The 14,154-nt window shown below is 36.4% G+C and overlaps 1 protein-coding gene across 1 annotated transcript in view; it reads right to left on the bottom strand.

The window, feature by feature from the left end:
• The window catches only part of me1 (malic enzyme 1, NADP(+)-dependent, cytosolic), a 95,410-nt gene extending 90,860 nt beyond the window's left edge, over positions 1 to 4,550 (bottom strand). The window contains exon 1 of the mRNA XM_081388832.1: positions 4,338 to 4,550. Within this exon, the coding sequence (XP_081244958.1) occupies positions 4,338 to 4,466 (129 nt within the window). The 5' untranslated portion in view covers positions 4,467 to 4,550. The remainder of the gene's footprint in view (positions 1 to 4,337) is intronic.
• Between the last annotated feature and the right edge of the window lie 9,604 nt (positions 4,551 to 14,154).

Genomic DNA, 14,154 nt, shown 5'->3' with positions numbered 1-14,154 from the left:
AAAGGGTTCAAGAGGACGTTAAGTCCACCTCAATGAAAACAAAAGTGCAGAGTGTATGCACACGCAGCAGAAGACTGGAAAAGTCCAAAGAAAAATTAACCAAAGGTCAGGGACAGTGAGTTAGGCTACAACTGTGGTTCAAACAGTGACAGATTAACTCAAATAAATATAAAGGCAAATAAATAAATAAATGAAGTATTTATATAAAGTATAATGCAAATTCGCTTAAAAAATAACGTTTTTTAAAAGTAAATTGTGCTCTAAACTTAACCAGGGATAAGAGCAAAAATGCTACTTAAATGAGCTATTTAATGTAAGAATTTTCATATATTAATTGTTTTTTTATTACCAATGTGTAAACAGCTTGTAACGAAACTTAAAAAATAAAACCTTCCTCTACTTCCTAGGTTGTCTATGAAAGCCTGTAACGTTAGACTGATTTTTGGGTAAAGGACACGAGGGGAAATCAAATCAAAAGGCTATGACGTTTACGCTCGCTCACCAGAGCCTCTCTTCCATCCAATAACACATTAAATGAAAGCTTATAAAATGTAGGCTACAGGATAATGCCGGAAGAGCCATAATGTAAAGTCAATTTGTCAAGCAAAGAAAAGGGATTAACTATCTCACATAGTCAGATCTATTTAGTCTATAATCAAACTATCATAACAGTGTAATTTTAATTACCTCATGATCTGTCGAAATGATGATGGTGAATTGCAGAGCCCGTGCAAACACATCCACGCCGCTATGATCAGATGCTTTCTTAACTGATACTTTCTCACTGCTGTCATTCTTTGTTGTGTTTATTTTGTTATTGAGAGAAAAGTGCTAGAACATATTTACATATTCGTCTAAACGTGGCTGTCAACGGCATCTGGATCTTCGTTAACTGTATATCTTATTTTTACTACAAAGCGAAAAAAAAAAATCGCCATCAGGGTCTTGAGTCACGTTCAGTGTCTTGTACTCAAGCATTAAGTTGCTGCAGTTCACTTAACGGCCACCGGTGTCGCTAATAACAAGGGCTTCTGATTTCTACATGTAGAACATTTAAAGTGAAAAAATGTCCCCCATTATTCATAATCTTCAAATATGTGTTGTTTAGTGCCTTTGCAGTGCAATCATAGGTAGCGATCTGTAGCTGAGAAAATTCTCTGTTGAATTTTGCTCAAATCTGCTCAAATGAGATGAAAAATCATCTCTGAATGTGGAGAAAACACTCCAAATAATTAAAACGGAAGTGTCAATCTACAATGGCAAACAGAGAGCTAAATAATATTATAATCAGACAAAAATATTTTCTAGCGGAGCTTTTACTCTTACTGTGTTATGATATCTTGTGCATTATTTATAGGCCTATAATTAGATTTTTTTTTAAGGAAACAGCCAGGGCCGGATTAACCATTAGGGCAACTGGGCACTTGCCCAGGGGCCCATGACATCTAGGGGGCCCTGACAGGTAGGAAATACACAGAAATTTAATAAAGTTATCAAACTCTTTATGATCTTCTTCACTGCATAAAGTGCATCTACGCAGGTTCACGCGACTTTCCTCCCTCCCCGCTGAACGCCAGCGATTACTAATTCGTGAAATGCACTCCCGCTGGTTGAGCGCGGTAAAGTTCGTTTCAGGTTCGATATTAGCAGGACATTTGTTCTATAGGGTCGGTAGTCTAACAAAGATATCAATAGCACGATTAGTTTTAACATTATGTGACCATTGTATATCGACATGATGAAATATTCGTTCAAAATCATTTGTGCATTAATGCTGCATAATTATACCTGAGAATGCTTTGACGCGTTTCCACAGCGCACGATGCTTAAGGGAACGTCTGCCAATTCCACCCTCTGCGGTAAACGTAGTCTATAATTTGTATTATTTAAAGTTACTTTTAACATTTAAAAACAGACGTTTTCAAATCCCAAAGCTTGCAGAAGGTTCCTAATGACAATACTGACTTAGGCTACAGCTTTCCTGGTAGCCTTGAGTAAATTAACATGTCTAAGAAAATGATTCATAAAACATATAAATATCAGTTGAGCCTATGTTTATTTTCGTCACTGACACAGACGAAAATGAAAAGACTATCAGTCAAAGTTCAGCTTTAGGAGAGGTAGAAATAGGCCAGTATAAGAATACTGAGAGAATAAGAAATATGAAGATGAGGAGAGAGCAGACAAATAATCTAATGACAAGGTTTTAAAGCTAGTCTATTTCTTATTTTTTGGCCTTCAAAAGTCCTAAATTGCACATATGTAGGTAAGAGAAATCCAAATTTTCTCGGGGGAGCATGCCCCCGAACCCCCCTAACTACGGGGGGCCTTGAGTCTTGTTGCCCAGGGCACAGGATATTGTTAATCCGGCCCTGGAAACAGCAATACCTTTTTCAAATAATTAATTTATTTAAAGGTCCCGTTGCATGCGATTCCATGTTTCAAACTTTAGTTAGTGTGTAATGTTGCTGTTAGAGCATAAATAATATCTGTAAAATTATAAAGCTCAAAGTTCAATGCCAAGCGAGATATTTTATTTAACAGAAGTTGACTACAAAAAACGGCTCGATTGGACTACACCCCTCTACATCCTGCATTAGTGACATCACCAGAACCGTTTCTTGACTAACCTCCGCCCACAGGAATGCTCCCTCAACTGGCTACTTGCGCACTTCTTATAACTTAGCCTACTTTGTTTACTCAGCTCTTACGGTGATTTTCTGAAGTAAAACTGACGCTTCATCTTTTGTGTGATGTACAATAAACTTTATTAAACTCATCAGTATATGTTTGATCATCATTCAGACAGCAGACTTGTAGGCTATTAATAAATAATGGATACATAGCCTACAAGCAGATGACAAATACGTTATAATAACCGTAATTAAACTACTAAACCATACCTGTTTTATCTCTATACAGCAATCTGACTCTGTAGGCATTATTGTCCGACTCGAAATGAACACCGTTACTGAGAGTTTCTGATATTATCATCATTCCGTGAGATGAATTTTTCCTGACAGACTGAGCGCGAGCTCATGAAGCTCCGCCCCCTGTGTCGTCCAGCAGCACCTCATTTGCATTTAAAGGGGACACACTGAAACGGCTCGTTTTTCTGAGCCCCAACAAATGTCAATTTAAACATGCTGTAAAAAATGATCTGTTGGGTATTTTGAGCTCAAACTTCACATACACACTCTGGGGACATCAGAGACTTATTTTACATCTTGTGAAAAGGGGCATAGAACGGGACCTTTAAATGACTTGATTCAGTTGTAATATTTCACTATAATGGGTGATGCACTTTGTTTTGTTATATGTCTGAATAAAAAAACAATGCTCTGAAAATATATTCCAAGGGGCATACATTGTGTTTTCTCTATCAACTGGTAGGAGGTTTAGGAGGTTTGGACGTCATCACACTGAGTAAAGAGAAGAATCTAAACATCACCCCCACAAAAACATATATACCAGTCGATCGCTCAAGGTCAGTATGTTTACATTCAAGGTCAGAATGAAAAAAGTGCAATGTTATTTCACTCACTAGAATTTTTTTTTCTCAAGCATTTAAAAAAAAAAAAAGCCTGTACTGTAACAATATATAGGCTAAGTTACCACTGAACTAGCAGGTGGAAAGGCAGGGCTAAAACGTCATTTTACTTTATTTTAATAAATTACCTGTAAGTATTGGAACACTGGAGAGCTACGCACTTCATGATCCAAAGAGTGAATGTTTTAATTTAAGAAATTGCATTAGAAAATGGGAGTATAGCTCTGTTAAAAAAAAAAAAAAAAAAAAAAATTAACTCAATAGATAGCACGATCATTCAAGCAAACAAAGTAAATATTTTGCAGCATCATGGTCGCATCCAGTGCGAGTTCTTGAGGTGATGCCACAGCAACCACTGGTCAGCACCTTGGACAGAGGCTGCTTGTTGATCTTACCAAAAGATTATAAAAAATAAGGTTATGGGTCTTATTCATAGACTGTAAGGTCTTATTCTTATTCTTTATTTTGTTTTATAGCGAAATATGGGACTTACTAATAGGATTCGTATACGGATTAAAGCTGGTAAATGTAAAAGAAAACTTCGTGCGCTGATCCTGAAGGTGGCACGTCACGGCCCACGTCAGTTCAAGAGCACCTGTAAACTAACGGACTTGCTTTAAAAACAAGCAGCAACCGCTAACAAAGCAAGCGTGTGGCCCTTTAAGTCTAATTATAGTTCCTCTCGAAACTGATATCCACTGCCCTGCTGTCGTATTAGCAAACAGTCAACACAAAATGTTATTTAAAAAAAAACCGTCAAAAGGTTATTAAAACAACTAATTTTTACCTTATTCAGGTGGGGGTTGCGTGTAACATCATACCCCCTCTTCTTTGTGTAAACAAAGGTCTTGGTTTGGTCTGCTGACTTCTGCATCTCCCACTCGACAGATTCCTGTTTGACTAAAGCGTGTGCCATGTTGCTTCCCCTTTAAATAGCGCTGAACTCAACAAGTGCACGCGCTGCATCACAGACAGGAAGACGTTACTCAGGGAGAGTGTTACAGCGGTGGCGTGTCGTTATCGCCAAACTATTAGCTGTAAAAGTCGATAATAGCCTGGAAAATCTTATCTGGGGCAGGACATTATTGGATTTACGTAATATTTTCACGCTTTGTTTCAAAGTAACTTTCCCATGGTTGGAAAAGGGAAAAATGAGGCAGGGGCTAGTTGTCACAATGTTTGTATTGCAGATTTGAGTCAGTAGCAGTTATACAAATGTGTATTTTCTTTATCAGGGGTTTTATATGTTGGTTTTAAGTGCCTGGTTTAAAAACTTAAAACATAATAAGTACAAGAATATGAATTCTGGCATCCAAACTGAGAATTTCAATCTCATATTTTGCTATAGATTTTGGGTAATATAATAAAACTATAGAATATAGTTGATAATTGTTTAATTTACAGAAAAGCCTATACAAGACATAGACATACATTAAATGAACAATTTCTTTGACAATAACAAATGTTCAGTCAATTGCCAAGTTTTTAAGGTGTGTGAGACTATATGCAGAAATTAACCTAAAACCCAACCTGAGAAAAAAAACTAGCCCTGGTCTATTACCACTTATTTCTGATATTTCATATAAATGTAATCTTACACAATTTGTAATATTGATTTACCCCCTTTTTTAATAATATTAAATCTATAAATAAATTTAACAATAATACCAACAAACTGGTGTGTGGTGTCAGGTGATGTCTAGCAAGGTTGCAAATTCACAACCCAGATTTCATTGTGCAAGTTGCTCTGAGTGAGGTAATATGGCTTTGGATAATGAAAAATTGCTGAATAAGACACTGCAATAGAACGACTATGTAAAAGGTACTGTAGTTTCATCATTGGACAGATTGGCTGATGCATGCACAAAACTTTATTGCAGCTTTACCCGAATTATCCTCTCATCAGAATTTTGAATACAAAGCTTATTGTTCCCATATGGACTATAGAACTATAGATAGCGTATGTGTGTGTGTCTTTGTGTCACTGTGAGCATTACCTCACTCCCCTTACATTGCACAAGGCCATTGAATTAGCTGAACTGTCTCGTAATGATAAGAAGGATCATGTTTCACAAATGAGCATGTCTGATAGCAGTGTTCTGGCTGAACCCTGCCCTGTGTGTGTGTGTGTGTGTGTGTGTGTGTGTGTGTGTGTGTGTGTGTGTGTGTGTGTGTGTGTGTGTGTGTGTGTGTGTGTGTGTGTGTGTGTGTGTGTGTGTGTGTGTTCACAAGTGTGCAAGATATCTGGTTCGTACAGTATGCTGGTATGCATTCTTACAGACTTAGTAGTTAGGGTCCTCTTACAGAGACGCTTAGTCACTGTGACTGCTTAGAAATGCCCAGGGCATTTGGCCCTGATCCAACACCACATGCCAGGGGCAAAAATGTTTAAATTGCTTGTGCATACCATTACTGTTCCCATATGAACAAATATGTAGATATGAAGCCTGTCTAAAATGTTAATTAGCAGTGAAATTTGAGCTCTTTTCTAGATACACATAGAGCACATAAGAGAAAGTAAAGAAAGAGGGTCAGCTTTAAGGAACTGGCTCATTAAGGAAGCTGATGGATAATCTGTGACCTTCAGACATTTCCCTGTATGTATGAAGTGTGACTCAAGGGCAGCTTGTTCAAGTGCATTCCTTTTAGCCCCAAGGCCTATGTCACTTTATCTTGGCTTTGGCTTTGGCAGGCTAAATGTGGGAGATAGTGAAGCTAAGAGCATTCAGAAAAAAACGACAACAGAGACACAGTTAGATCACAACGCATTTTAACACTGTCGCAACACGCATCTTTCTTCCTGATGCAGTAAATGCACAGCAGTTTCATTCAGACTTCATGTCCTTCTTTACGGTATCTATTTTTTAACCCAAAAAAAAGCTAACTTTAACCCATTTAAATGTATACCCTGGTCAAAAATTTAATATATTAAAAATAATATATTAACAAATATTACTATAGTTTATTTTATTTGATTTAAATATAATGATTTTATTATATAACGCAAGTATTAGAGAATAGAATAAAATAGATAGAAAATATTATAGAATAATGTTTAAATAGGATAAATGTGATATCAGGAGATTCTTCTCCCTGTTAGTGACTGGTATGAGGTGATCAAACATGTCAGAAAATAGACTGAAAATGATTTACAAGAACAGTAAGCAAACCAGACTCTTGACAGTGCCAGGTTTGAGGTTATGTCACTAAATATAATCCCAGCTTGCAAAATAAATCCAATATTTATTCTACTAAAAATATTGCAATGGGGTGATTTTTCAGAGAAGCATAGGCCTTATAAATTGGATGACAAAAAGATAAACACTAGCTGCCCAAACACTATGTTGCAGAGAGTTATAAATGGAGCGCTAAATTGGGCAAGACTGTGATACAGAGGCTCAGATAAGAGCTCAATGAGGCTCAGATAGGGGTACATTCGGTTCATTGTTCATTACACACTACACATCAACAGGGCAAGATGATGAAGCTGATGACTGTAGAAAATAAATGTAATTCAGTAAATAAAGGAAGTTTATAGCCATTTAGCAGACACTTGCTATCCAAAGTAACTTGTAAGTGCAATTTATTATTAGCCAAAAATATTTGCAGTCCTATAAAAATGAAAATTCTGGCCAAAATATATTACAAATATTTGCCAAAAATAGGCTACTTTGAAAATAGCACATGGTATTTACTGATGGCCAAAATTTATGAGGAAATAATTTAAACATATTGTAAATATATTTTAACATTTATATAGCAATATATTTTTAGCCATGCATTTTTGAATATTTTGAAATAAATATTCAATTTTTAATGAATAAGTATTTGTACTCATTTTTGCAGAATGAGTTACAAAATTCTAAAGTCTAAGCTAAGGAATAAAATTAACAATATATAACTGAATTATGTTGAATGCTACTGAAACAAAAGGCAGTGTGTAAAATGTATACAATATTAAAACAGTAAGGTTATTTTATTAGTGAGCACTGCTTTTGCTGAATGTCACTTTCTAAAACGTTTTCGTTCACTGTTCCTTGTTAGTGGAATGATCCTCCCAACCCTATATCCGGAACACCGATTCCTTGACAATATTCAAGAAATCTCTTCCATCAGCGCTGCACTTTACCTGGAATTTTTTTTTTCTCTTTTCCTTAAAGGAGAACTCCGGTCAATTTTAACATTGAGCTCATTTTTTGTACATTTGGAGTGCTGTCAATACAGAGAACAACGACAAAAATCGGTGTTGCCTACAAGTTGCCTACGGTGTTGCTGTTGACTTCAATGGGGCAAGTACTAAACCTGCTTTTAGCCTCTTAACATCCTTGATGTGTCATTTCAAGTGCACAGAAAATGTGAGTGATTCCTTCAGAGTGAACACGAGTGAATCTGACTGCAGTAGATGTGAAAGATATGTATAAAATGATGTTATTTAAGCCAGCGCAAATACCTGTTTACATCCTGCTTTCGGGTGAAGTCCAAAGTAGTCGATTGCCGATTTCACGCGTGTGATCATAGGTAACTTAGTCTCGCGTAGCCAGACCTTCAGACTGACGGCAGAAGGTCTGGAATCTATCGCAGCTTTTCTTGGCCAAGAGGACGTTTGACTGACATATAACGCAACCAATCACAGTTCGTTTTGTTCCACGTCATGTTTAGGGGCGTGCCAATATAATGTCGATGTCCCTACAATAACAGACCGGCGTGCATTTAATAAATTATTCATTCAAGAACGTTGTGCAAGTTTACTGCAACATTGGAGCCGCAAACTTCACATACTTTGAAAATCCAGCGTTAAGTTGATCCTGGTAAGCGCTCATTTGTCTCAGTTGTAAACACAACGGCTTTCTTCTTCCACGAGGGGTTTTGGCGTCATGGCATTTGTTTCCAGACGGACCGTTAGAGAACGCGACACACACATCTCGCGGACATCCTGTAGAATTCAACCAATCAGGTCGCGACTTCGAAACTCCTGAAGTGTTTCCAGAAAAGTGTGCCATATGCATCAGACGTTTAGCCAACGTTCCGTGGGCGTGACGTCTGAGGCTGAGACTATAGGTAACTAAACCTATGCGCGTGAACTCGGCAATCGACTACTTTGGACTTCACCCGAAAACAGGATGTAAACACAGGTATTTGCGCTGGCTTAAATCACATCATTTTTATACATTTCTTTCACATCTACTGCAGTCAGATTCACTCGTGTTCACTCTGAAGGAATCACTCACATTTTCTGTGCACTTGTAATGACACATCAAGGATGTTAAGAGGCTAAAAGCAGGTTTAGTACTTGCCCCACTGAAGTCAACAGGGTGCAAATTTTAAAAATAGAATAACTCGGTGTAGGCAACACCGATTTTTGTCGTTGTTCTCTGTATTGACAGCACTCCAAATGTACAAAAAAATAAGCTCAATGTTAAAATTGACCGGAGTTCTCCTTTAATCTCTCTCTGTTCTAGAATTGTATTCTTAAATGATGTCTGAAAATTTGTATTGCACTTCTTGTGTTTATTACCTCTTTGTGATGAATCGCTTGTTGTAAGTCACTTTGGATAAAAGAGTATGCTAAATGAATAAATGTAAATGTAATGAATTCTACCTACTGTAAATCATGCAGATTGCCTTACTGGACAGCTTAACTAAGACATTCTTGCGAAACAAGACAACAGCCTTACGCCACAAGCCGTTTGTCAGAAAAAAGCCTCAGTTTCCTTTATTTATGTTTCTCCTACTTCTTCATGCATAAGGAATAGTTTTCGCAAAATTCCAGTTGTCAAGCTAGTATTGCTATTATTTGTGCTTTCAGAACAATATAGATAGTATTTAACATCAGGGGTAAACATTTATCTGTGCACACTCCATGTTATCTGGTTCATAATAACAGGACTTGCTTCTGGCTGTGTATAATTATATTTGCAAAGGTGTTCAATTCAATGATAAGGTTCATACAGGAATTCCAGGAGCCTCCTATATGACACACTCTATTCCCAGATTTAGGCTGTTTGAGCCCTACAGGCCTTTAAATACAACACTGAGCTCTTCAATCTGAATCAAAGCCACAACACTGGCCAGAGATCAACAGGATGAGGGAAATATCTACATAGCCCCAGAAAAGACAGTGAATGATGTTCTTGATAACAGAGGATTGCTGAACGTCCTCCCTTACCCCTGAAAACCAACACCTGGTGTTGCTGCAGCTGTGATGTATCATATTAACACACACACTCGCATACTTACATAGTGTGCAGCAAAACACCTAGATTTCCAGGAATGAGGAAATTATACTCCCTGTGCTGTGATGTATACCTGCCAATGCAAACTGTGGAGATACAATCAGTGGAGAGTTTCTCAATGAGAAGCCACTGTGGGAGTAAGGGAATCCCTCTGCGCTGATAACGGAAATTGCACGGATAATTTGGAATAGGCTAGAAGTGCGAATGTGACACGGCTTATGTGCTAGAAGTTAATATTTTTATTTAGGAACAAAGTGAAAAGATTTAGCAGTTGGTGGTTTAGGGAGCAGCGAGAGAGTAATTGAATCAGAAGAGTTGGGAATTGGAAAGAACAACGCCATAAATTTGTCTTGCCCTTTTTGCCTCGCTGTTCACTTAGGAATGAAACAATGCACAGTCGTTCATTTCTGCTTTAGGCAAATACATAAACACAGTGTCTCAATGACACACATTGTATGGTGTGGTGTTCCTAGAAGAAGATTTCATCAAATTAGGGAAACGCTCAAACACATTAGTTCCACTAAGAGGGATTTTTGCTGATTTTAACCAGCACCATTCTTATATCTCATTAAAAACCTCAGCAGGGGTGAGCCGAGGGAACCACACATCTCAAATCTTAGTGAGTTTTTAGAGCACTGAAGGAACACACACAGACTCGTGAGCTCACCAGATGTCTGTGACAGAGAGAAGGATGGAGAGTTCAAGACAGACTGGGGCATCAATCGTATAATCTGTTCTTTACTCTTAACTGATAAAAGGGCATTTATTGAGCAGGTGAGTTAAGATGGGGCAATAAACAGCACTTAAAGAACTCTAAATATGAATTCAAAAGCCAAAGTTTCATGATTCTTGACCAAAAGCTCTAATAAGATACAGAAAAATAGGAAAAGATGTAAAGTGACCAACCACAGCTTGATTTCTTTTCACGTGCAGTTTAGGGGATTTATCTGAAATGATAACGCAGACCACCTTTAACACATAATAAAAAAAAAAAAATAATAAAAAAAAAATTAAATTAAATTAAATTAAAAAATAAAATAAATAAATAAATAAATTAAATTAAAAAATAAAATAAAATGAAATAAAATTAAATAGAATAAAATTAAATTAAATTAAATTAAATTAAATTAAATTAAATTAAATTAAATTAAATTAAATTAAATTAAATTAAATTAAATTAAATTAAATTTTCACACTAAAATGCAGGTGCACTCTGAAAAACAAAGGTTCCAAAAGGGGGATTTCACAGTGATCCCATAGAACCATTTGTTCCCTAAAGAACCTTTCAGTGAACAGTTAAAAGAACAGAACACTTAAAAGAACCATTTATTTCTTAGTGTGAAGAACATTTTATTAATCTGAAGAACCATTTTCCACTATAAAGAAGCTTTTGTGCATTGAAAAGTTTAGATAAAGGTTCTTCATGGAAACTTTCATGGAAACTATATTTTTAATAGTGTATTTTCAAAATAAGGAATTTGTTTACAATTTATTAAAACAAAAAAATGATAAATATGACATTAAAAACACTTTAAAATGCATTAAACAATACATGTTTCAATAAAACGAATTATATAAATACATTATTACAATAAAATAATAAATAACACTATTACAAAAAAAAAACATTCAAATTCTTTTATTTTTTTATTTTTGTCATTCTATACCTAAAATTAAGATAAGAACAGATTATTTCAAAGCCAGAAAACAAAGCATAATATACAGTTCTGCTTGTGAACATCTGGATTGGTACTTAGTACCCTAGTACAAAACTCTGAATATCTTTCATATATTTTGATGCCATTAACCTGGCAAACCTTGGCGAACTCGTCGACTTGATCTTCATAGTGCTCATAATAAATTTTCCTTCATTTACTGTGATGTTGCTATGATTCATCTTCTGACATGATGGTACAAAGTGTTTGCACGTGTTTAATGGGGACTAATCAAGCATGCCAGCACATGAATGGGCAATGCAAAAAATAATACAAAACAAAGAATGAGACAGACTGAGAGGTAAGGAGAAGGACAAACAGCTATACAGCATAAAGTGGCTTGAAAAATGCAAGGCAGGTCAAAGGTCATGCAAAGGGGAATAAGAGTTGCTTTTGATCTTGGTTCTTTGAAGTGATCTTGCACAAATAGGGAGGCCAATGTGATTTAGCAATGTACCGCTATATGTAAATACTTGACTTTCTGAAGCTTATTGGCAGTTATGAGTGCTTTGTATGAAAATCTTAAGAATTAGCAGAACAACTAAACAACCTGTAAGCTAATCCAAAAGGACCCTGGCTGTTTACAAACTCCTGACACCGAAGCCACTAACCATCTAAATTCACAACCAAAAATGGAAGTCAACATCTATTTATCCTTTCATTGTAAAATGTTGAACTTGTTTCAAGCCGCTAACTTGACAACTCCTATATGTCATCTCGTAGGCCAAGTCCAGGCCAATATCGGAGCAGAATGACTCACTGTGTCAAATCAGTGTGTTTGCTTAGGAACCATTTCTGTTTAGTTTGTATTAGCTGTTTGCATGCTTGAAGTGCTCTGCTCCTCTCTTGTGTATGTTGGCAACTTCGCCTTGAGCACAGGAGGTCATGTCTCTTAGAGAAGTCTGTCCAAGTGTCTCACTTTACCAGCAGTCTTGGTGAGCTACTTCTATCAAGATGTGGACATCCTTATAACTTCCTGCATAAAATTCTTAAACAGGTATTCTACTTTGAAAGTAAAACAAGTTATAGACTAGAGGGGAAAATGTGGTTTGAATAACAGTTCTGGTTGTGTAAAAACTTGGACATGGCATAAAAAAAACAGATTTTAACCAGATCCCTTGGATTAGAAGATCTTTGTAGAGTTCAAAGTGCCTAAAAAAAACTTAGAAATAAATGCTATAATATTTGTAATTAAAATATTGAATTACACAAGATATTACACTACCATTTAAAAGTTTGGGGTCAGTATGATTCAGCTTTGCTTAACAAGAACAAATTACATTTTAAAATATATGCAAATAGAAAATGCATTGTAAAAAAATATTGTTGGTTTAACTTAAAAAAGTAAGTTAAATGGTTGCGTTAGATTTTTTAGTTCATTGAAATAAAAAAATTGAGTTAATACAATGAAGGAGATTGGTTTATTAAATAGTAACTCAAATAAGTATGTTTTCTGAACCACATTAATTGATTTGACAAAAAAAAATGTTGCGATAACAAATCATGAAAGTCATTTTTTAGAGTTGGGTTATTTTAAATTGCGATATTTCATACATTTTACTGGATTTTGATCAAATAAATGAAGCCTTGGTGAGCATAAAAAACTTCTTTCAAAAACATTTCAAAAAATTACCGACCCCAAAACTTTTAAATGGTTTTATACATATGTTTGCTTTGCGGCTTTTATGTGTTAGCTGTATAATGACACAGCATCCTGACCTTTGACCCATATGGATGTCTAATTATTTGCTGTCAACAAATATTATCTAGCTAGATTACAGGGGAGAGGGGGGCTGGTTAGGAAAGAGGCACCCTATAAATGGCTCTCTCTTTCTGGGAGGAAGCTAAAATAAGAGATGGAAAGGTGAAGGCCAGCTGAGATGGTTTATGACCATGACCTGCATAAATAAACACTGACTCTTTAATCTACATCGCAGCCACTGCCATCGCTGCCTGAGCAGCCACTCAACACAACACTCACGTTCCCTAAACTCCAGCAAACTGTCTAAATTTGCATGTACATGGAATTATGGATTAGCAGCGAGTGAAATCTGACCACAAGCTGTTGGGTAAACTGGAATCCGGTCCACCAGCTAGACCAGCTCTAGGCTAGCTCTAACCATCATGGTTTATGCTGGATTTTTCAGCAGGGGAATCAGCTCTTAAGTAGGTTTACATTAGCCATGATGACTATTCAAAATGAACACTATAGTTGTAATATTCATGAACACAATCTTCTAACAGCATACGCCTGCACAAAACCGAGTGGTTCACCTTGGATCATGAAAACATGACTTCCTTTGACAAAGAACTCTCTATGCAACCAGTGTATCGCACAGCCATGAGCAGAAATATCACTTAAAGGTATTCCTTTCAGAGCAACGTTGCCAAACACTTCTAGTCCTGTCAGATATGAAATTATAATATTAGCCTTGCAGCTCAGACACAGAGAAGTGGCTCTCATCTGAGACAAGAGTTTGATCCTGTCATGTACCCGCCCACTCCGCCTCCATCATTTGCAGTCTTGTGTTCTGACTCAGAAAAAAACATAAATATAATACCAATGTGCAAAAAAAAAAAAAAAAAAAATACACCTTGCATTGACAAAGAAAGAGCTCATGATGATCATTGTGGGGGCACATTCTCTATGTTGGAG

This window comes from Scardinius erythrophthalmus, assembly GCF_964197995.2.
Source record: "Scardinius erythrophthalmus genome assembly, chromosome: 16".
In the NCBI taxonomy this organism is placed as follows: Eukaryota; Metazoa; Chordata; class Actinopteri; order Cypriniformes; family Leuciscidae; genus Scardinius; species Scardinius erythrophthalmus.
Note: the sequence above shows the minus strand (reverse complement) of the source record. Positions and strands in the feature narration are given on the sequence as shown.